At 40.8% G+C, this 24,843-nt stretch overlaps 3 protein-coding genes and 2 pseudogenes across 3 annotated transcripts; all 5 read left to right on the forward strand.

Moving 5' to 3' along the window:
• The first annotated feature begins 2,749 nt into the window (after positions 1–2,749).
• Positions 2,750–3,737, forward strand: LOC128400147 (olfactory receptor 5V1-like). Its single transcript, XM_053362186.1, has 2 exons — positions 2,750–2,756; positions 2,809–3,737. The coding sequence occupies exons 1-2, from the start codon at positions 2,750–2,752 to the stop codon at positions 3,735–3,737; spliced, it is 936 nt and encodes a 311-aa protein (XP_053218161.1).
• Positions 3,738–3,763: 26 nt separating this feature from the next.
• LOC128398670 (olfactory receptor 10A4-like) lies at positions 3,764–15,428 on the forward strand (annotated as a pseudogene).
• Positions 15,429–17,254: 1,826 nt separating this feature from the next.
• LOC128398671 (olfactory receptor 10AG1-like) lies at positions 17,255–18,257 on the forward strand. The gene is made up of 2 exons (XM_053359922.1): positions 17,255–17,261; positions 17,314–18,257. The coding sequence occupies exons 1-2, from the start codon at positions 17,255–17,257 to the stop codon at positions 18,255–18,257; spliced, it is 951 nt and encodes a 316-aa protein (XP_053215897.1).
• Positions 18,258–18,268: 11 nt separating this feature from the next.
• On the forward strand, positions 18,269–19,965 carry LOC128398672 (olfactory receptor 10A4-like; annotated as a pseudogene).
• A 3,777-nt stretch (positions 19,966–23,742) lies between these two features.
• On the forward strand, positions 23,743–24,745 carry LOC128398673 (olfactory receptor 10A7-like). Its single transcript, XM_053359923.1, has 2 exons — positions 23,743–23,749; positions 23,802–24,745. The coding sequence occupies exons 1-2, from the start codon at positions 23,743–23,745 to the stop codon at positions 24,743–24,745; spliced, it is 951 nt and encodes a 316-aa protein (XP_053215898.1).
• The last annotated feature ends 98 nt before the right edge of the window (positions 24,746–24,843 follow it).

Consider the following 24,843-nt stretch of genomic DNA (forward strand, 5'->3'; position numbering starts at 1 on the left):
ACCTTTTAGATTTTACTAAAATTCTCCCCTGTGGGGAGTATCTCCCACACAAACGTTAGGTACCACCCAGTGCCCTACTGCCACTGCAGCCACCAACACCCTCCTTCAGTGATGAGCTTTTGGCACTGAAAACTGTCTTTGTTTCAGCAAGTGTCATTTTGTTGCTACAACTGTGGGTGAGCACCAGCAGCCAGTGCGCCCCACAGCAGCCAGTGCTCCTCCCACAGCCAGGCTGGGGCCAGGAGGCCACCCCTAATAACTACAGCCATGCTGATGTAAAACACTGACAAACACACTAGATTAAGGACTGTGTATAACTCAAGCCCTTGTATAGTGTACTGGATGCAGCTGTTGGTATGCATACAATGCACTGCACGACCCACTCCATTCATGTTAATCTAATCAAACATGACTACCTAGTCTTTTTTATCCATCCATTCATTTATTTAATAAAATTTATATATTTCTTGGATGTAGAAAAAAACTTGAAAGAGGTTTTGAGTACAGCCCCTTTTACCTACAGGAAATTAGATGGGTGAAATTTAGATTGCATTGAAAAGCTGTATTTTCAATTCCTATAAAAATGTGAGGTTTCTGGAAGTAATTGTAATTTCTTGCATCACCCAAGGATTAAATGCATATTTTTTTTGTTAGCCATTCTTACCCCCATGGGTTAGTTAGCAGAAAATTCCCAAACGTATTCCTTCAAAATTCAGTTGCATCAAGAATGAGATCACATATATGAAAATATCTTTGTTTGGTGCATCAAACAGCACGAAACAGCAGTTACTTCTTTTGCAAAGTAAGATTTTTTGGGAGTAAGGTATGGTTGTTACATCTAAATCAAAGAACTTTTGATCACGATTGACTATGTTTTAATTCTGGTATGTGTGTCTGTAATGCTTTTATACTAGATACTGTTAGGAGTGTGAGATACTCTATCATCTATTATCTATCTATCATCTATCTATCTATCATCTATCTATCTATCTATCATCTATCTATCTATCTATCATCATCTATCTATCATCTATATCATTTATCTATCTTCATTTTTATTTTACAACCAAGAAAATTCAAGCCATGAAAGAAATGAAGAAATAAAGAAATATAAACGATTCAAATCAAACTAGTGTGTGTTTGTCATTGTTTTAACTTATTCTACCTATAAAGCGACAGATCACAGTGAAGAAAAGTCACGGTGCTCATAGCATTCAAGCAATGGGACTTCAGTTTCATTTTCTGATCACATGTCCCCCCCCCCTTCCCCCAGTCTGCTCCATAAGGTTGCTAAACCTCCTAGAGCAGGTTTTGAGGGTGTGTGGGTGCTTCAGGAGAATCTAAGTTCCCATGCACAAGTGGAGTCTCTTCTGTGAGTGGAACAGCAGTGTTGAGTACAACCCATTGTACCTGGGTGCTTTCCATTTCATGGCTAATAAGACCCCTGACCATTAGGTCCAGTCGTGACTGACTCTGGGGTTATGCCGCTCATCTCGCTTTATTGGCCGAGGGAGCTGGCGTACAGCTTCTGGGTCATGTGGCCAGCATCACTAAGCCACTCTTGGCGAACCAGAGCAGCACACGGAAATGCCGTTTACCTTCCCGCCAGAGCGGTACCTATTTATCTACTTGCACTTTGACATGCTTTCGAACTGCTAGGTTGGCAGGTTCATGGCTAATAGGCGATTGCAATTTGAAGTCTGCTTCACCAAACAGTTCAGATGAGCTGATACTGAAGCATGCTGTAAAACATGGGTGGGAGATCTGTGGGTGACCCCCAGGTTTTAGTGGAATCCGAGTTCCATTGTCCCTGACTGAAATGAAAAATAGTCCACCAACAGTTGGAAAACCACAGGTTCTTCATCCGAGCCTTAAAGGCTTTGATGCAAGGGGCAAAGAAATTAGTTTGTGACTTAAAAAATAATCTGCATGAATGAGTTCTGGCAGCATCAATAATAACAATATGATGGTATTGAACATGTGATGGCTTTTTAAAAAGTGTTGTGCTTTGCTCAGATATAATGTTGCTCTTTAAAGTGATAAAAAACAACTGGTGATAATCTTAATTGAAATGCATGTACAGCTGGATCAAGTTTACTCTTTTAGGCTTTTTTAAGGAATTCATACATGTCATCAGAAGCATGGTGGATTATTGACCATGAACAACTATGTAACGATAGATTTGTTAATATTTAAAGAGCTGCATCATTGACCACAGTTTTTGGTCAACAGCAAAAAAGCATAACACTGCTTCTTTCTTGCACTTTTTTCTCAACATGGACATCTGTAAACTAGCAATGTGCATGCACTTAGAAAGAGCAGGGATATATGAGGAAGCTGAAAATGGAACAAAATTGTGTCTACACAGTGCTCATTGAAAGATTGAGAAATATGAAGGGAACTATGGGAGAATTCTTGAATGTATTGGTTTTATTTCCAGGGAGAAAGCCAGTTAATTTAGAATTCCAAACTCTGAGAAGGAATTAAGGAAAATTTGGGAACTTTTTTGCCTCCAGTAAGATTATCCTAATTACACTCGAGAAAGTTTCAATGGCTGCTAATCATAATGGCTTTATCTTACTTCCATTGTCACAGACAGTAATCCTATCGGGAAGAGAGCTATTGCATTATTGTCATGTTTGAAGGCTTCCCATAGGCTTCTGTTTTGCCACAGTGAATTTAGGATTATGCACTAGATGAGCCTTTTGTATGCTCCAGTTAGCTCTACTATAATTACCTGATTTAATACATGATTTGTATATATCTTTTCCTTCTCCATACAGGATAAGCATTCTATGGAAAAACTAGGTAAGAACCAGACCATTCTGAATGAGTTCATTCTGGAGGGGTTTTCATATCTTGCTGAACTGCAAATCTTGCTGTTTTTTGTTTTTCTGGTGACATACATAATCACCTTGCTGGGAAACATGCTCATTATTCTGCTCATAAAACTCAACCCTTCTCTTCAGACTCCCATGTACTTCTTCTTAGTGAACCTATCATTCTTAGAAATGTGTTACACCACTAGTGTGGTGCCCCAGATGCTGGTACATTTGTTAACAGAGCATAAAAGCATATCCCTAGCAAGATGTGCAGCCCAGATGTATGCCTTCGCCATGCTGGGGCTGACAGAATGTTGCCTCTTGGCAGCTATGGCATATGACCGCTATGTTGCCATATGCCACACACTGCACTACACAGAAATCATGAACCACCAAGTCTGCAAACAGTTGGCAGCCGCAGCGTGGATTATTTGCTTCTTGGTACAAGTTATTCAAACAGCATGGATCTTCAGCTTACCCTTCTGTGGTTCTAAACACATCCAGCACTTCTTTTGTGATTTCCTACCAGTGATGAAAATGGCATGCACAGAAACCTACAAAAATGAGATTCTTGTCATGGCAGTGTCTATTATTTTCATCATGAGTCCTTTCCTGCTGATCATCCTCTCCTACATCCGTATAATTTCAACCATCCTTAAACTTCCTTCTGCTAAGGGAAGGAGAAAAGCCTTCTCCACTTGCTCCTCACACCTCATGGTGGTGACACTATTTTTTGGGACAACCCTCTTCACCTACTTAATACCCAAGTCGAGCTACACTCCGCGGAGCGACCAAATAATTTCTCTTATGTACACAGTTGTCAGTCCATTTTTGAACCCCATAATATATACCCTAAGAAATAAAGAAGTGAAGGGAGCATTTAAGAAGATAGTTTCACGGTTGTTCTCTGTATAGAACCCAACAAGTTGAAAATCTGAAGCATGGAGTATGGCAACAAGAAAAATAAATAAAAACAGGACATATTTTTTATTAAATGGCTGTAAGTATATTGTTATGGTCTAATTTATAACAGTTATTACAGAAATGAACCTGATTCCAACCTAGCCTCCTAAATTGCCTGTACCTCAGAGATAATTTTGGAGTGATTCTTTGATTTAACCATAAATCTGTACCTTCTTTGATGATTAGATTTCTTATACTGTTTGCTATACAGGAACCTCTACAGCATGATTAGTTTACTTCTACTTGTATACTGTATTTTTCCTCTTTAAAGAAACTCATACTCGGAGACTTACTGTATGGAATTTAAACAGAAAAAGGATTTAATTCAGAACAAGAATAATAAACAGAAATAATATGGGAGTTGGAAATCTCCAAAGAAACAGCAAACTATGCACACACTGAACTCATCAGATGTCAGAGGCTTTTCAATAAGTTGGTTAGTGTACAGCTTTGATTTTATTCAGGTAATTAAACTTATCACAGACATGGTACAGTTTAGGTTTCAATAACTGGGGATTCTGAAACAGGTTGGTCCTTTCTGTCAGGTGAGTTCTGCCAATTATCCTTCCCAAACTTTAGAAATCTCTAGAAGTCTTAGTGGCTAGGCACGTGGGTGGTGCTGTGGTGTAAACCACTGAGTCTCCTGAGCTTGTCAATCGGAGGGTCTGTGGTTTAAATCTGCATAACAAGGTAAGCTCCCGTTGCTCTGTCCCAGCTTCTGCTACCTAGCAGTGTGAGAGCATACCAGTGCAAGTAGATAAATAGGTACCGGAGCAGCAGGAAGGTAAATGGTGTTTCCATGTGCTGTGGCACTCATGACAGTGTCCCGTTGCAGCAGAAGCGGTTTAGTCATGCTGGCCACAAGACCTAGAAAGCTGTCTGTGGATAAACGATGACACCCTCAGCCTGAAAAGTGAGATGAGCATGTGCCCCATAGTCACCTTTGACTGGACTTAACTATCCAGGGGTCCTTTACCTTTTACCTAGTAGACTTAGAATATCAGGCCAGGGAATCAGCACTCATTCCCCTTCTAACTAGTTTAGGATTATTATTCTCTCACTAGAAGATACACCCTCTTCCTACTGGACTGAGGTTTAAGTAGAGCATTCCCTCACAACTCCACTACTCCTACACTAAAATTCAGCTTTCCAGTTCTCGTGTTTCTGTATACTCTTAAAGACAATAACCTTTATCTTTCAATCTAACTCCCAGATCAGAGACTGCCTTCTCTTGCTGTAAATATTCCTTCAGAGTAGTTTTCACACAACTCAAGAGGTACACTGTCCCTCCACTAGTAAAAATGGTATGCATAGACACCTCCAAATATGAAGTTGCTAAGAAGCAATAATAAAAACAAGTTGAATGAATACAACTTAAAAACAAAATTAAAATACTGAAACATTAAAATATTAAAATGTAGCCTCCTCGCAGGAGGAGAAAGGAAAAGAAAAAAGAAAGATTAAAAGGGAATCAAACTGGCTCCAAGCCAAAGGCCAGGTGGAACAACTCTGTCTTACAAGCCCTGCGGAAAGAAATCAGATCCTGCAGGGCACTGGTCTCATGAGGCAGAGCGTTCCACCAGGCCGGAGCCAGAGTTGAAAAGGCCCTGGCTCTGGTTGAAGCTAATCTAACTTCCTTAGGGCCTGGGATCACTAGGGTGTTGCTATTTATGGAGCTTGAGGCTCTCTGTGGGGCATACCGTCCTGTAGGTACGAGGGTCCTAGGCATGAAGGGCTTTAAAGGTCAAAATCAGCACCTTAAATCTGACCCTGTACTCCACCGGGAGCCAGTGCAGCTGGAAAAGCACTGGGTGGATATGCTCCCATGGCAGAGACCCCGTGAGGAGCCTCTCTGCAGCATTCTGCACCCGCTGGAGTTTCTGGGACAGCTTCAAGTGCAGCCTTGCGTAGAGCGAATTACAGTAGTCAAGCCTGAAGGTGACCGTCGCATGGATCACTGTGGCCAGGTCGGGGCGGGAAAGATAAGGGACCAACTGCTTGATGCAGCGAAGGTGGAAAAATGTCGCCTTGGCTGTTGCTGTAACCTGCGCCTCCATGGAAAGGGAGGCGTCAAGGATTACACCCAAACTCTTAACGGAAGGCAATGGCACTAATTGGGCCCCCACAAGAGAAGGGAGTTGGTCCCTCATCCCCATGCCATCCCGACCCAGCCATAGGACCTCTGTCTTCAAAGGATTTAGTTTCAATCGGCTCCCATGAAACTGTGAGATTTGACCAGTTCCTGCCCATCTGAAGCTGATACAGCCTCTTCTTATCTTGAGCCCAAGCAGCGCGTAGTCCCGCAGCAGAAGGATAAGTAGGTAACGTGCTACATTCTGAAGTTTATTTACAAGCTATGCTGAGAGCATACAGACATACATCTTGCTTCTGTGAGAGAAGAGAAGCAACTCCGTCTCTAACAAAGAAACGACAGAACGCTGAAAAACACGAAACCAGTGTACGTCACATCCAGTCTCCCATTCCCGTGGGAACCCAACAGTAACTTGGACTATGGAATGCAAAACAATGTCTTGTGACATGCATTCGCTGCTCAGTGAGGAAGCAGAAACTAACAGAAACCATCCAGCCACAGTTTCCAAGCATCTGGTCAGTGTGATCTGGGCTACACTTAAATTTCATTCTGATCCTCACACTTCATGGTAGTGAAATTGTTCTATGGGACAGCCTTATTTGCCTCCATTAGGCCCCAATCCAGCTACACTCTGGTGAGTGACAATATTATTTATTTTATGAACACTGTACTGATTCCTTCTTTAAACCCCATAACATATACCCTAAGAAAAAGAAGTGAATAGAGCATTTGAGAATCAGTTATAAAATTTTTCTCTGCACATGATCCAACCAACTAAACATTTGGCAACAGAGTTGGGAACATGCTCATAATTCTGATTGTGAAGCTCAACCATTCCCTTCAAACTCCCATGTACTTCTTTCTAGTAAACCATTCTTGCTTAGAAATTGGTTACACCACTATTGTGGTGCCCCAGATGTTGGCACATCTGTTAACAAAGCATAAAAGCATTTCCAAAGCTAGATGTGCTAGATGTAGGACTTCTGGGTTGGCGCCAGCGGTTCATGGCGGCGTCCCTCTGATTCTCCGAGGGACGAGCTTCGTGAGTTCGGGTCCCGCTGCTACGGCGAAAGCGGGGGACCGTTTTAAAACACAGGTGGGAGAAGCCTGTGACATGGTGACTCGGCTGGCACCTTCAGCGCCCCCTCCATTCGTTAAGAAACCCCCCTTTTTTGGGAGGTTTTCGGAGCGGAGAGGAGAGGAGAGAGCGGCGCGGTGCTGCGAAGTGATCGCTTCCTCGCGGAGTGAAGCCGCATAGCTGTGACCGGAGAGCGCCAACTTCTTTCCTGGAACCAATTGGATTTGCAACAACTACCCGTGAGTAGAACAATTTGGAAGATCATTAAGAAAACTGTTAAAGACTGTTTAACTCCGGGAAAAAATACCAATCTAAAATTTTAAATTGGAGCTACAGCGGGGAGGTTTAAACAGGAAGTCCGCCTTCCGCTTTTGTAAATAGAACAAAGCAAAGAGACTGAAAGCAAAGTTTTGGAAAGTTGCTTATAAACGTTAAATCCAGTTCTTTGGAAGACTCCCCCCCTTTTTTGGCAGGAGAAAGAGGGGGTGTTTTCTATGGACATTTTAAATACCTGCAGGGGGTTAGTATTTTAAGACATGAAGAAACCCACCATTTTAAACCTGGACTTGGTCTGCTGAGGGATTATTGTACTTTGTTACTTTGAAGAAGCTCTCTTTGGGTGTGAAAAAAGAGAGTTTGTTTCCAGCTGTATAAACTTTTAGGAAAGCAACAAAAATAACAAAAATTGGACTATAATTGAAAGTATCTACATAATTTCAAAATCTATTAAGTATCAAAAACTCTGAGAATACATTGCAACTATCTCCCCCAAGAGGTAGTTCTTTGAAATTGTTACAATGACTGGCTTTAGGAAATTTCCATTGCCATAAGAGAACTGTGAGATTGGGGATTTTCCACTATGAGACTGTGAGAGTGACCTTGAAATTCCTTTAATTGTTATGGCAAATGGAAAAGAGTCTCGTGAGGGAACTTTAAGGTCTGGGAAACAGTGGCAACACTCTCGAAGGCAATCAACAGCAGGCCTTTCGGCCTCTTCCAATATACCTCCAGCTCCAGTACAATCCAAGGTGATGATTTCAGAGGAGACTTTTGTTAAAGCATTTGAAAAAATAAATGTATCACTGGAGCAACTAAATAAGGATATGAACAGAAATACACAATCTATTCAGGAATTAATAGAGGAAAATAAAGCAATAAAACGAACTGCAGAAGAAGCTAAGGAAATAGCTGAGACTGCGATTGGCAAGGCGTCTGCCACTGAATCGAAAGTACAAAAGTTGGAAGCAGAAGAAATTCCAGACTTACGAAAACAGCTGGATGAACATAAATTGAAATTGTCTATGATTGAGCTGAAAGATAAACAAACCAACTTAAGGGTCAGAGGAGTTCCAGAGTTGGAAACTGGCAGTTTGGCAGACTTCATCACCAAAGAATTTCAAGATTATTGGAATTTGGAAGAGGAGGAATTTAGAATTGTGACAGCCTTTAGACTTGGAAGAGGAGGAGAGAAAGAAAAGACTAGAATAAGAGATTGCCTGATTACACTACAATCTAAAGAGGAGAGAGATAAAATTCTGAGTTGCCATTACGAAAAGTCTTTGGAAATTGTACAATCAAGAGTGGAAATCTTCAAGGATATACCGAAACACCTTTTGGAGCTAAGAGGGGACTACTACGATCTAGTAGGCCTCTTGAGAAAGAACAAAATTAACTTCAGGTGAGAATTCCCCAAAGGCCTATCTTTTACATACAGAGGAAGGAAGACCAAAATAAAATCAGTGGGAGGGGGGCCCACCAGGGGGCGCATTGGAAGATGGCCGACAATAACATCTCTCTGACCCACATGAGGTAGTTTAGGGGCTGCTATGGGAAGTAGGCAGCCTTCCCCCCCCCCCAGGATGTGGTGGGGTGCTGCCTGGCCAGCGGTGTTCACAATGCACCCCCTGATCTGAGAGATGGGGGTGCAGAACACTTGGCACAAGCCCTCGGTGAGGTCAGCTCTTCCTGACGCCGATTCCGATTAGCGCATGCTGGTTGCTTCAGCCCGGAATTATAATTGGAAACAGATGATTGGAAATGAAGCTGAAGCACATATATCAAGCAAAGCTCGACAGATAAGGCTGCTGAATAATGGATCTCTGCGACTGAAAGCGATGGATGGATAAGTAAATCTTTTGATATGTCATCACCAAGAGACTGTATGTTTGGAACGAAGGGGGGTGGAGGAAAAACTTTTTTTTTCTTTATATGATGTGACAAAAATAACCCTCCACTCCAGAAAGAAACAAGATCGTTGCGTCTTTTTTAAGAAGCATAAGCAGAAGTTTAAGACTGTGTGGGAGGTGGAAAATAAGATCGGTGGACGCTGAGGAATTTTTATGACGCAGTAAAAAAATGGCGTCTCGCCATGACAGGCTGCCGGAGAAAAGAAAAGAGAGATGGGGGAGGAGAATCAGGAATGCTGGAAAGAGAAGGAGTACGAAACTGAAGTTTGATCTGACAGAGTCCCTTGATCTATTTGATTTATTCGGCTAGCCTGGAAAAATAAAAGACAATGAAGATTAATTTTGTTTACGGAGGTGTTGAACACGGCTGTCCTGGACTAATCCCACACAGAGAAACCAGTTTTCAGTCTGCTTATGAGAATCATCAGAGATCGCAAAGAAAGGAATGTACGACAACAACAAGATGAAGAAAATATATAAAGAACTATCTGGACTGAACTGGATAGGACTGATTAATTAATGCAGTAAAATAAGTGAAGTCTGGACTTAGCCGGAATTTTGGACTCGTGTGGAGCTTGATATATGGGTACCCCCCAAAAAAATTAAAATTTGGCTGTATAATTTGGAACTAATGTGATTTGAACAATATGATGTGATTGGCCTGTTAATAAAAATTATTTAAAAAAACAAACAAAATAAAATCAGTGGAAGATAAAAATAAATTTTTGGAGAAATACGAAGAAGACTTACATAAAGAGACAGGACAACAGCCGAGTGCATCAGCATTGGACGTACTGAACTTATCTTTTGGACTGAACAACAGAGTGAAACCAACAGAGGAAGAACAACCCCAGGGCGCAGTTGGAGGAAAAGCAGAATAAGTACACCATGTCACTACAAATATTAAGTTGGAACATTAATGGTTGTAATGTACCCGAAAGGAGATGAAATTTTTTTCACATATTACAAAAGGAACAATTGGATGTGATCTGCTTACAAGAAACGCATGTGACTAGAATACACAGGAAACTCCTCAGTAATAAAAAATTGGGACAGGAATTTATTTCATCAGACAAAGTCAAAAAAAGAGGAGTAGTAATCTACGCAAAGGAAAATTTATCACCGAAATTTAAATTTAAGGATGAACATGGAAGAATCGTGGCAATAGAAATCCAATCACAGGGAGAGAGAATTTTAATTGCATTTATGCACCAAATGACGGAAAATCGGAGTTCTTTAAAAAGCTACATGAGACTTTGTTGGATTATTTGGATTATAACTTGATTTTGATGGGGGATATGAATGGAGTAGTTTCCACCAACATGGATAAAGCTCAGAAACAGGTAGTCACCAAGGATGGTAGATTACCAAAAACCTTTTTTGATATGACGGACACCTTGGACTTAACTGACACTTGGAGATTAAAGAACCCTCTGGAAAAAGAGGGAACATTCTTCTCTGAGGCTAAAATGACATGGACAAGGATTGATCAAATATGGGCAACCAGAGGACTGGCTCCGAAAATTATGAAAGTGGAAATCTGTCCTAAAACTTGCTCTGCCATAATGCTGTTAAGATGGAATTGAAATTGATGCCAATTGGATCCTTCAGATGGAGGATGAATGACTCTTTATTTAGAAATGAAGACATGATTAAGAAGGCCCCAAAAACCCTGAGAGACTATTTTGAGATCAATTTGAACACAACGGTCGAGAAAAGAGTAATATGGGACACAAGTAAAGCTGTTATGAGAGGATTTTTGATACAACAGAATGCAATCAGGAAAAGACTACAGAATGAGAAAAAAGATAAAATTTTGGAAAAGATAAAAGAAGGAGAAAAGAAATTGAGAGTGAATCCAAAATCACAGGAGATTTTGAAAGAGATAAAGCTATACCAAGTACAGTACATGAAACTGATGAATCAGGAAATAGAATGGAAAATTAAACAAATGAGACAAAAAACTTTTGAGTCGGCAAATAAATGCAGGAAATTGCTGGCCTGGCAATTGAAAAAAGACAAAAATTGAATACCATTACAAATTTGGAAGTGGAAGGAAAGAACATACAGAATCCAGGAGAGATAAGAAAGTGCTTCCAGAGGTATTTTAAACAGTTATATACATAGGAGCCGCAGAAAGAAATAGACATTGATTGCTTCTTGAAATTAAATGGTTTACCAACAATTTCACAAGAAAATAAATTAATGTTGAACTATAAAATAACGGATCAGGAAGTGGAATCAGCCATTCAGAATATGCAATTGGGTAAATCACCAGGTCCAGATGGTTTGTCTGCGAAGTACTACAAATCACTGAAGGAGTGGATAATACAACCATTAAAGGACGTTTGTAATGAAATACTGGATGGGAAAAGGCACCTGAGTCGTGGAAGGAAGCCTATATTACACTTATACCGAAAATAGAATCTGAAAAGACACAGCTTAAGAACTACCGCCCCATATCCCTACTCAATGTGGATTACAAAATATTTGCAGACATTTTGGCCAAAAGACTGAAAAAAGTATTAGCAGAAGGAATTCATAAAGATCAAGCGGGCTTTCTCCTGGGCAGACATCTGTCTGATAATACAAGGAACATAATAAATATTTTGGAGAAACTACAAGAGGACATTAATACTAAAGCTGTTCTTATATTTGTGGACGCGGAAAAAGCCTTTGACAACATTTCTTGTAGTTTTATGAAGAAAAATCTACAAGGGATGGGGGTTGGTCAGGGGTTTGAGAATGGTATAGGTACAATCTACTCAGAGCAAAAGGCCAAGCTAATTGTGAACAATGTAGTAACAGAAGAATTTAAAATTGAGAAAGGTACACGACAAGGTTGCCCAATTTCCCCATTGCTTTTAATATCTGTTTTGGAGGTTTTGCTAAATATAATTAGAAGGGACCAATTGGTTAAAGGTATTCAGGTAGGAGCAAAACAGTATAAGTTGAAAGCATATGCAGATGACTTGGTATTGACACTGCAGGAACCAGAGTCCAGTACAAAAAGAGTACTGGAATTAATTCAAGATTTTGGAACAGTAAAGGTAAAGGTACCCCTGCCCGTACGGGCCAGTCTTGACAGACTCTGGGGTTGTGCACCCATCTCACTCAAGAGGCCGGGGGCCAGCGCTGTCCGGAGACACTTCCGGGTCACGTGGCCAGCGTGACAAAGCTGCATCTGGTGAGCCAGCGCAGCACACGGAAACGCTGTTTACCTTCCCGCCAGTAAGCGGTCCCTATTTATCTACTTGCACCCGGGGGTGCTTTCGAACTGCTAGGTTGGCAGGCGGTGGGACCGAGCAGCGGGAGCGCACCCCACCACGGGGATTCGAACCACCGACCTTTCGATCGGCAAGCCCTAGGCGCTGAGGCTTTTACCCACAGCGCCACCCGCGTAGCCGGTTTTAAATTGAACAAAATGAAAACTAAGGTGTTAGAGAAAAACCTAACAGATGGTGAGAAAGAGAAGTTTCAGAAAGAGACAGGATTAACATTGGTTAAGAAAGTGAAATATTTAGGGGTGAATTTGACAGCCAAAAATGTTAACTTATTTAAAGACAATTATGAAAAATGTTGGTCAGAGGTGAAAAGGGATCTAGAGATATGGTCAAATCTGAAATTATCATTGCTGGGCCGAATTGCTGTTATAAAGATGAATGTATTGCCTAGAATGTTATTTTTGTTTCAAGCATTGCAGATCATAGACAAGATGGAGTGTTTCAAGAAGTGGCAGACAGATGTTTCAAGATTTGTCTGGCAGGGCAAGAAACCCCGAATAAAATTCAAGATTTTAACTGATGCTAAAGAAAGGGGTGGTTTTGCCCTGCCGGACTTTAAATTGTATTATGAATCAGCTGCGTTTTGCTGGCTGAGGGAATGGCTACTTCTTGAAAATACTGATGTTTTGGATTTGGAAGGCTTTAATAATGTATTCGGATGGCATGCATATCTGTGGTATGATAAGGTCAAAGTACATAGAGCATTTAAGAATCATATTGTTAGAAAATCCCTTTTCAACGTTTGGATAAGATATAAGGATTTATTGGAAAATAAGACCCCAAGGTGGCTGTCTCCAATGGAATCGAAAGCTCTGAAAAAACTCAATATGGAGGCCAATTGGCCGAAGTATTGGGGAATTTTGGAACAGGTAGGAGACAAGTTGAAACTACAGAGTTTTGAAAAGTTAAAGAACAAGGTGCGTGACTGGCTCCATTATTATCAAATAATGGAGGTTTACAATTTGGATAAAAAAATTGGTTTTCAGATGGAAAAATCAAAATTGGAAACAGTTACTAGATTCCAAAAGTAAAAATCTGTCAAAAATGTATAACTTGCTGCTGAAATGGAATACCCAGGATGAGACGGTGAAATCAGCTATGATTAAGTGGGCACAGGATGTTGGACATAATATTATGGCGGCTGACTGGGAACAGTTATGGACCACCGGTATTAAATTTACGGCATGTAATGCCCTAAGAGAGAACATAATGAAAATGGTTTACAGGTGGTACATGACACCAGTCAAGCTAGCAAAAATTTACCACTTGTCTGATAATAAATGCTGGAAATGTAAAGAGACCGAAGGTACATTTTTTCACCTTTGGTGGACATGCCCAAAGATGCCTTCTGGGAAATGATCTATAATGAAATTAAAAAGGTATTTAAGTATACCTTCTTGAAGAAACCAGAGGCCTTCCTCCTGGGCATGGTCGGCCAACTGGTGCCAAAGAAGGATAGAACTTTTCTTATGTATGCTACAACAGCAGCAAGAATACTCATTGCAAAATACTGGAAGACACAAGATCTACCCACCTGGGAATAATGGCAGATGAAAATGATGGACTATATGGAAATGGCGGAAATGACCAGCAGAATTCGAGACCAGGGAGAAGAGATGGTGGAAGAAGATTGGAAGAAATTTAAAGACTATTTACAGAAATATAGTAAAATTAAAGAAGTTTAGAAAGAGACTGGAATTAAACAATCTGACTTTTGCATAAGCTTTTTTTAAGATTATATGTTATATAATATTGAGGGAAAGCAGGCAAAGTTAAATTATAAGGATTTGCTGAAATAACAAATTGAAGTAGAATACAAAAAGGGAGGTGTGAGGAAGTCAAAGAAACAAGCTAATGAAGGGATATTATAGAAGGTTTAACTTTGTGGTTTTTTTGTTGTTTTTAAAGTGTTTGATTGTTTATTTTTTGTATTTGTGTTGTTTTTGTTGTTATTGTTATTGTTAGTGTTTATTGTCAAAACTTCAATAAATATTAATTTTTTTTTTAAAAAAAAGATGTGCTAGATGTATGCCTTCAACATCCTGGGGATGACAGAATGTTGCCTCCTGGCAGCTATGGCAGATGACCGCTATGTTGCCATATGCCACCCATTGCACTACACAGTAATCATGAATCACCAAGTCTGTACAAAGTTGGCAGCTGCAGCATGGATTATTTCCTTCTGGGTACAAGTTGCTCAGACAGCATTGATTTTCAGCTTACCCTTCTGTGGTTCTCAACACATCCAGCACTTCTTTTGTGATATCCTACCAGTGGTGAAAATGGCATGCACTTTTGTTGTTTAGTCGTTTAGTCGTGTCCGACACTTCGTGACCCCATGGACCAGAGCACGCCAGGCACCTCTGTCCTCCACTACCTCCCGCAGTTTGGTCAGACTCATGTTTGTGGCTTCGAGAACACTATCCAACCATCTCATCCTCTGTCGCCCCCTTCTCCTTGTGCCCTCCATCTTTCCCAGCATCAGTGTCTTCTCCAGGGAGTCTTCTCTTCTCATGAGGTGGCCAAAGTACTGGAGCCTCAGCTTCACGATAGGAATGGACTCTTGATGAAAGAAATGGTCACTGCCATGACTGCAATCTCATTTTTGTAATGGCATGCACAGCTACCTACAAAAATGAGATTGCAGTCATGGCAGTGACCATTTCTTTCATCAAGAGTCCATTCCTACTGATTATCTTCTCCTAAGTCTGTATAATTTCAACCAGCCTTAACCTTCCTCCTGCTGAGCAAAGGCGGTAAGCCTTCTCCACTTGCTCCTCACACCTCACGAAGGTAACATTATTCCTTGGGTCAGGCCTCTTCACCTACTTAATGCCCAAGTCCAGCTACACTTCACGGAGTGACCAAATGAGTGCTCTTATGTACACAGTTGTCACTCCAGTTTTAAATCCCATAATATATACCTTAAGAAATAAAGAATTGAAAAAACCATATAAGAAAACAATTGCAAGGGTCTTCTCTCCACAAAACCCAACTAGCTGAATATCTGAAGAATGGAGTACAGAAAAAAGATGAAAAGTAAGCACCAAAGACGTAACTACTGATTAAGGGGATGTAAATATTTGATTCAAATGTGGCTCGTGGCTGCATTATTGCAGGAAGCCAACCAGATCCCAATCCAATGCAACCTGGACTTTCTGTATATCAGTGATCATTTGGGAGGGATTCTTGCTTTTAACAATAAATCTACATGTGCTTTGATTATTTCTTTTTGTAGACTGTTTGTTGTACAGGAACCTGCTTTTTACATGTGTCTTACATGATTATTCAACAGCTGAGTGTGAAGCACACTCAGTAACAATGGTTTTTCTGATTTATTGCTGTCATACAGTTGACATCTTTTCTCAATAAATATTAGTTATCCATTTATTCACAGGCCCAATTCTGACACACACAAAGTGTGTGCATGACCCCGTTTGAGATTTTACTAAAATTCTCCCCTGTGGGGAGTATTTCCCACACACACATTAGGTGCCACCCAAGGCCCTAATGCCAATGCAGCCCCTAACACCCTCCTTCAGTGATGAGCTTTTGGCACTGAAAACTATCTTTGTTTCAGCAAGTGTCATTTTGTGGCTACAAATGTGGGTGAGCTCCAGCAACCAGTGCTCCTCCCACAGCCAGGCTGGAGCCAGGAGTCCACCCCGAATAACTACAGCCATGCTGAACCGCAACTTCCCACTCCCTTCGAAGTTGGTCTTCATTTGCCTTAGATAATTATCCAGACTGATGAAGGACTGTGTATAACTCAAGTCCTTGTATAGTGTTTTGGATGCAGCTGTTGGTATGCATACAATGCACTGCACGACCGACTCCATTCATGTTAATCTAACCAAACATGACTACCTAGTCTTTTTTATTGTTGTAGAAAAAACCTGAAAGAAGTTTTGAGTCCAGCCCCTTTTGCCCACAGGAAATTGGATGGGTGAAATTTAGATTGCATTGAAAAGCTGTATTTCCAATTCCTATAACAATGTGAGGTTTCTGGAAGTAATTGTAATTTTTTGCATAACCCAAGGATTAAATGTATATATTTTTAGTTAGCCATTCTTGCCCCCATAGATTAGTTAGCAGAAAATTCCCAAACGTATTCCTTCGAAATTGAGTTGCATCAAGAATGAGATCACATATATGAAAATATCTTTGTTTGGTGCATCATTGTGCACTGCCCTGACGCACGAAACAGCAGTTACTTCTTTTGCAAAGTAAGATTTTATGGGACTAAGGTATGATTGTTACATCTAAGTCAAAGAACTTTTGATCACGATTGACTGTGTTTTAATTCTGGTATATTTGTCTGTAATGCTTTTATAGCTAGATACTGTTAGGAGAATCTCAACTGTGAGATATTCTGTCATCTATCTATCTATCCGTCTGTCTATCTATCATCTATCTCTATCATGTATCTATCTTCATTTTTATATTACAACCAAGAAAATTCCAGCCATGAAAGAAATGAAGAAATAAAGGAATATAAACGATTCAAATCAAACTAGTGTGTGTTTTCCAGTGTTTTACCTTACTCTACCTACAAAGCCACAGATCACAGTGAAGAAAAGGTACAGTGCTCATAGCATTCAAGCAATGGGACTTCAATTTCATTTTATGATCACATGCCCCCCCTCGCCCCTTTATCTTACTTCCATTGTCACAGATAGTAATCCTATTGGGAAGAGAGCTATTGCATTATTATCCTCTTTGAAGGCTTCCCGTAGGCTTCTGTTTTGCCACAGTGAAATTAGTATTATGCACTAGATGGGCCTTTTGCATGCTCCAGCTAACTCTACTATAATTACCAGATTTGATTAATGATCTGTATATATCTTTTCCTTTTCCATACAGGTTAAGCATTCTATGGAACAACTAGGTGAGAATGAGACCAGTCTGAATGAGTTCATTCTGGAGGGGTTTTCATATCTTGCCGAACTGCAAATCTTGCTGTTTTTTGTTTTTCTGGTGACATACATAATCACCTTGCTGGGAAACATGCTCATTATTCTGCTCATAAAACTCAACCCTTCTCTTCAGACTCCCATGTACTTCTTTCTGGTAAACCTATCTTTCTTAGAAATGTGTTACACCACTAGTGTGGTGCCGCAGATGCTGGTACATTTGTTAACAGAGCATAAAAGCATATCCCTAGCAAGATGTGCAGCCCAGATGTATGCCTTTGCCATGCTGGGGCTGACAGAATGTTGCCTCTTGGCAGCTATGGCATATGACCGCTATGTTGCCATATGCCACCCATTGCACTACACAGAAATCATGAATCACCAAGTCTGTACACAGTTGGCAGCCGCAGCGTGGATTATTTGCTTCTTGGTACAAGTTGCTCAAACAGCATGGATCTTCAGCTTACCCTTCTGTGGTTCTAAACACATCCAGCACTTCTTTTGTGATATCCTACCAGTGATGAAAACGGCATGCACAGACACCTACAAAAATGAGATTCTTGTCATGGCAGTGTCTATTATTTTCATCATGAGTCCTTTCCTGCTCATCCTCCTCTCCTACATCCATATAATTTCAACCATCCTCAAACTTCCTTCTGCTAAGGGAAGGAGAAAAGCCTTCTCTACTTGCTCCTCACACCTAATGGTGGTGACATTATTCTATGGGTCAGGCCTCTTCACCTACTTAATGCCGAAGTCTAGCCATACTCCACAGAGTGACCAAATAATTTCTCTTATGTACACAGTTGTCAGTCCATTTTTGAACCCCATAATATATACCCTAAGAAATAAAGAAGTGAAGGGAGCATTTAAGAAGACAGTTTCACGGTTGTTCTCTGTACAGAACCCAACAAGTTGAAAATATGAACCATGGAGTATGGCAACAAGAAAAATAAATAAAAACAGGACAAATAATTTTTGATTAAATGGCTGTAAGTATATTGTTAAGGTCTAATTTATAACAGTTATTACAGAAGTGAACCTGTTTCCAACCTAGCCACCTATATTGCCTGTACCGCAGCAATAATTTTGGAGTGACTCTTTGGTTTAACCATAAATCTGTACCTTCTTTGATGATTAGATTTCTTATACTGTTTGCAATACCAGAACCTGTACAGCATGATTAGTTTACTCTACTAGTATACTGTATTTTTCTTCTTTAAAAAAACTCATACTCGGAGACTTACTGTATGGAATTTGAACCGGAAAAGGATTTAATTTAGAACAAGAATAATAAACAGAAATAATACAGGAGTTGGTAATCTTCAAAGAAACGGCAAACTATGCACACACTGAACTCATCAGATCTCATAGGGTTTTCATAAGTTGGTTAGTGTACAGCTTTGACATTCTTCAGCTTCTTAGACTTATCACAGACATGGTACAGTTTAGGTTCCAATAACTGGGAATTCTGAAACAGGTCGGTACTTTATTTCAGGTGAGTTCTGAAAGAGTTGGGAAGGATAATCTGCCAGTTATCTTTCCCAACCGTTAGAAATCTCTAGAAGTCTTAGTGGCTAGGCTTGTGGGTGGTGCTGTGGTGTAAACCACTGAGCCTCCTGAGCTTGTCAATCGGAAGGTCTGTGGTTTAAACCTGCATAACAGGGTGAGCTCCTGTTGCTCTGTCCCAGCTTCTGCTAACCTAGCAGTGTGAGAGCATACCAGTGCAAGTAGATAAAGTAACATGTACCCTAAGAAGAAGAAGTGAATAGAGCATTTGAGAATCAGTTATAAAAAATTTCTCTGCACATGATCCAACCAGCTGAACATTTGGCAACAGAGTTGGGAACATGCTCATAATTCTGATTGTGAAACTCAACCATTCCCTTCAAACACCCAAGTACTTCTTTCTGGTAAACCATTCTTGGTTAGAAATTGGTTACACCACTATTGTGGTGCCCCAGATGTTGGCATATCTGTAAAGAAAGCATAAAAGCATTTCCAAAGCTAGATGTGCAGCCCAGATGTATGCCTTTACCTTCCTGGGGATGACAGAATGCTGCCTCCTGGCAGCCATGGCGTATGATCACTATGTTGCCAAATGCCACCTATTGCACTACACAGTAATCATGAGCCACCAAGTATGTACAAAGTTGGCAGCCGCAGCGTGGATTATTTGCTTCTTGGTTCAAGTTGCTCAAACAGCATGGATCTTCAGCTTACCCTTCTGTGGTTCTAAACACATCCAGCACTTCTTTTGTGATATCCTACCAGTGGTGAAAATGGCATGCACAGATACCTCCAAAAATGAGATTGCTGTCATGGCAGTGACCATCACTTTTATCATGAGTCTATTCCTACTGATTATCCTCTCCTACGTACGTATAATTTCAACCATCCTTAAGCTTCATTCTGCTGAGCAAAGGTGGAAAGCCTTCTCCACTTGCTCCTCACACCTCACTGTAGTGGCATTATTCTTTGGGTCAGGCCTCTTCACCTACTTAATGCCCAAGTCCAGCTACACTTCACAGAGTGACCAAATGAGTGCTCTTATGTACACAGTTGTCACTCCAGTTTTAAATCCCATAATATATACCCTAAGAAATAAAGAATTGCAGAAAGCATAAAAGAAAAGAAAACCCACAAAACCCAACTAGCTGAATATCTGAAGAATGCAGCATTGAAAAAAGATGAAAAGTAAAAACCAAAGACATAACTGCTGATTAAGGTGATGTAAATATTTCATTCAAATGCAGCTCGTGGCTGCATTATTCCAGGAAGCCAACCAGATCCCAACCCAATGCAACCTGGACTGACTGTATTGATCATTTGGGAGGGATTCATGGATAAATCCACATGTGCTTTGATTATTTCTTTTTGTAGACTGTTTGCGCGTCCAGGTCCCCAAGACACCCCCCCCCCAAAGAAAAACACAATTGACACTTAATTTTGTTTAAGGTTTTTGGCATAATTTTGGCCACAACTTTATTCAAATTACAGCAATGTGAATGTTTGCTTAGGCATTGGTAGCACTAACTGACCCTGCATGGGGACAGCTCTGACGTTCGCACCCCCCGCGAAGTCAGCAAGGGTAAGTCACCTGGGGAGAGAGACTGGACTGGGAACCATGCCTCACCTCTCCCCAGAATGCTCCCAGGGGCTTGCGTGGCCCTAGTCCCTTGCCAGGGGGTTTCGGACAAAAGCATGGGGAGCCCCTGGGTTCCTTTAACCCTTGAAGCAGCAGCAGCATTTTGGAGGGGCAGGCATAGCCAAATCCATACCCCTCCACCAACCTATTCCAAGACCAATGCCTAACCGCAAACCTTACAAGTTGTGATGATCTGCTACGCAGTAGGCAAAAACCAAGTGGCACACACTAATCAGCCAAATGGACAAAATTCCTACCAGGCCCCTGCCCCAAAGCAGACGACCCCATGTCAGGCATAGCAAGGTCAAGCAAACAGCCTAAAATTAGGGAAGGGAGGGTGGGTGATCCGAAGTAAGCAGCAAAAAGAGGAAGTTCTTCACTGCGAGCATTGTATTTAACAAATAGGGCTGTCTATCAACAAATGGCAACATCTAGATTTCCTCAGTAACAGCCCGTCCCTGCTTAAAGGATGGCCAAACCATTTGCCTAGTAACAGTGAGGTGTCTTGTCAGCCCCGCCCGCAACCTGTGCTCTTCATGAGGGAGAACACACTTTGCTGTACAGGAACCTGCTTTTTACATGTGTCTTACATGATTACTCAACAGCTGAGTGTGAAGCACACTCAGTAACAATGGTTTTTCTGGTTTATTGCTGTCATCCAGTTGACATCTTTTCTCAATAAATCTTAGGCATTCATTTACTCACAGACCCAGTTCTGACACACACAAAGTGTGTGCATGACCACGTTTGAGATTTTACTAAAATTCTCCCCTGTGGGGAGTATCTCCCACACACACATTAGGTGCCACCCAAGGCCCTAATGCCAATGCAGCCCCTAGCACCCTCCTTCAGTGATGAGCTTTTGGCACTGAAAACTATCTTTGTTTCAGCAAGTGTTATTTTGTGGCTACAAATGTGGGTGAGCTCCAGCAACCAGTGCTCCTCCCACAGCCAGGCTGAAGCTGGGAGGCCACCCCGAATAACTACAGCCATGCTGAACCGCAACTTCCACTCCCTTCGAAGTTGGTCTTCATTTGCCTTAGATAATTATCCAGACTGATGAAGGACTGTGTATAACTCAAGCCCTTGTATAGTGTACTGGATGCAGCTGTTGGTATGTATACAATGCACTGCACGACCGACTCCATTCATGTTATTCTAACCAAACATGACTACCTAGTCTTTTTTATTCATCCATTCATTTATTTCATAAAATTTATATACTGCTTGGTTGTAGAAAAAAATCTGAAAGAGGTTTTGAGTCCAGCCCCTTTTGCCCACAGGAAATTAGATGGGTGAAATTTAGATTGCATTGAAAAGCTGTATTTTCAATTCCTATAAAAATGTGAGGTTTCTGGAAGTAATTGTAATTTATTGCATCACCCAAGGATTAAATGCATATTTTTTTTGTTAGCCATTCTTACCCCAATGGATTAGTTAGCAGAAAATTCCCAAACGTATTCCTTCGAAATTGAGTTGCATCAAGAATGAGATCACATATATGAAAATATCTTTGTTTGGTGCATCATTGTGCACTGCCCTGACACACGAAACAGCAGTTACTTCTTTTGCAAAGTAAGATTTTATGGGAGTAAGGTATGATTGTTACATCTAAGTCAAAGAACGTTTGATCACGATTGACTGTGTATTAATTCTGGTATGTGTGTCTGTAGTGAAGAGAGACGCTTTTATAGCTAGATACTGTTAGGAGAATCTCAGCTGTGAGATATTCTATCATCTATCATCTATCATCATCTATCATCTCTCTCTCTCTCTCTCTCTCTCTCTCTCTCTCTCTCTCTCTATTTATCTCTATCATCTATGTATCTTCATTTTTAATTTACAACGAAGAAAATTCCAGCCATGAAAGAAATGAAGAAATAAAGGAATATAAATGATTCAAATCAAACCAGTGTGTGTTTTTCAGTGTTTTACCTTACTCTACCTGCATAGCCACAGATCACAGTGAAGAAAAGTTACAGTGCTCATAGCATTCAAGCAATGGGACTTCAGTTTCATTTTCTGATCACATGTCCCCCCCCTTTCCCCACTGTGCTCCATAAGGTCGCTGAACCTCCTAGAGCAGGTTTTGAGGGTGTGTGGGTGCTTCAGGAGAATCTAAGTTCCCATGCACAAGTAGAGTCTCTTCTGTGAGTGGAAGAGCAGTGTTGAGTACAACCCATTGTACCTGAGTGCTTTCCATTTCATGGCTAATAGGAGGTTGCAATTTGAAGTCTGCTTCACCAAACAGATCAGATGAGCTGATACTAAGCATGCTGTAAAACATGGGTGGGAGATCTTTGGGTGACCCCCAGGTTTTAGTGGAATCCGAGTTCCATTGTCCGTGACAGACATGGAAAATAGTCCACTAACAGCTGGAAAACCACAAGTTCTCCATCCCAGCCTCAAAAGCTTTGATGCAAGGGGCAAATATATTACTTTGTGACTTAAAAAATAATCTGCACGAATGTGTTCTGGCAGCATCAATAATAACAATGTGATGGTATTGAACATGTGATGGCTTTTTTAAAAGTGTTGTGCTTTGCTGAGATATAATGCAGCTCTGTACAGTGATAAAACACAACTGGTGATAAACTTGATCCAAATGCATGTACAACTGGATCAAGTTTACTCTTTTATGCTTTTTTAGGAATTCATATAAGTCATCAGTAGCATTGGTGAATTGTTGACCATGAACTCTTATGTAATGATAGATTTGTTAATATTTAAAGAGCTGCGTCATTGACCACTGTTTTTGGTCAACAGGGGGGGGAAACATAACACAGCTTCTTTATTGCATCCTTTTTTCTCAACATGCATTGCTGTACACTAGCAATGTGCATGCACTTGGAGAGAGCAGGGATATATGAGGAAGCTGAAAATGCAACTAAATTGTGTTTACACTGTGCTCATTGAAAGATTGAGAAATGTGAAAGGAACCATGGAAGGATTCTTAAATGTATTGGTTTTATTTCCAGTGAGAAAGCCAGTAAATTAAGAACTCCAAACCCTGAGAAGGAATGTGGGAAAATTTGGGAACTTTTTTGCCTCCAGTAAGATTCTCCTAATGACTGCTTGCCATCTTACGTTCAAAGTCACAGAAAGCAATCCTCATTGGGGAGAGAGCTATTGCATTATTGTCCTGTTTGAGGGCTTCGTGTAGGCTTCTGTTTTGCCACGGTGAGATTAGGATTATCCACTAGATGGGTCTTTTGGATGCTCCAGGTGCCTCTACTATGATTACCTGATTTAATTAATGGTCTGTATTTGTCGTTTCCTTTTCCACACAGGATATCCATTCTATGGAAAAACTAGGTGAGAACCAGACCAATCTGAATGAGTTCATTCTGGAGGGGTTTTCATATCTTGCTGAACTGCAAATCTTGCTGTTTTTTGTTTTTCTGGTGACATACATAATCACCTTGCTGGGAAACGTGCTCATTATTCTGCTCATAAAACTCAACCCTTCTCTTCAGACTCCCATGTACTTCTTTTTGGTAAACCTATCATTCTTAGAAATGTGTTACACCACTAGTGTGGTACCGCAGATGCTGGTACATTTGTTAACAGAGCATAAAAGCATATCCCTAGCAAGATGTGCAGCCCAGATGTATGCCTTCACCATCCTGGGCCTGACAGAATGTTGCCTCTTGGCAGCTATGGCATATGATCGCTATGTTGCCATATGCCATCCATTGCACTACACAGTAATCATGAACCGCCGGGTATGTGCACAGCTTGCAGCTGCATCATGGATTACTTGCATCTCAGTAGAAATTGCTCAAACAACATGGATATTCAGCTTACCCTTCTGTGGTTCTAAACACATCCAGCACTTCTTCTGTGATATCCTACCAGTGGTGAAAATGGCATGCACAGACACCTCCAAAAATGAGATTCTTGTGATGGCAGTGTCTACTATTTTCATCATGAGTCCTTTCCTACTGATCATCCTCTCCTACATCCGTATAATTTCAACCATCCTCAAACTTCCTTCTGCTAAGGGAAGGAGAAAAGCCTTCTCCACTTGCTCCTCACACCTCATGGTGGTGACACTATTTTTTGGGACAGCACTCTTCACCTACTTAATACCCAAGTCCAGCTACACTCCGCGAAGCGACCAAATGATTTCTCTTATGTACACAGTTGTCAGTCCATTTTTGAACCCCATAATATATACCCTAAGAAATAAAGAAGTGAAGGGAGCATTTAAGAAGACAGTTTCACGGTTGTTCTCTGTACAGAACCCAACAAGTTGAAAATATGAACCATGGAGTATGGCAACAAGAAAAATCAATAAACACAGAACATATCATTGGTGATTAAGGGGCTGTAAGTATATTGTTAAGGTCTAACT

The sequence above is a fragment of the Podarcis raffonei genome, chromosome 13 (genome assembly GCF_027172205.1).
Source record: "Podarcis raffonei isolate rPodRaf1 chromosome 13, rPodRaf1.pri, whole genome shotgun sequence".
In the NCBI taxonomy this organism is placed as follows: domain Eukaryota; kingdom Metazoa; phylum Chordata; class Lepidosauria; order Squamata; family Lacertidae; genus Podarcis; species Podarcis raffonei.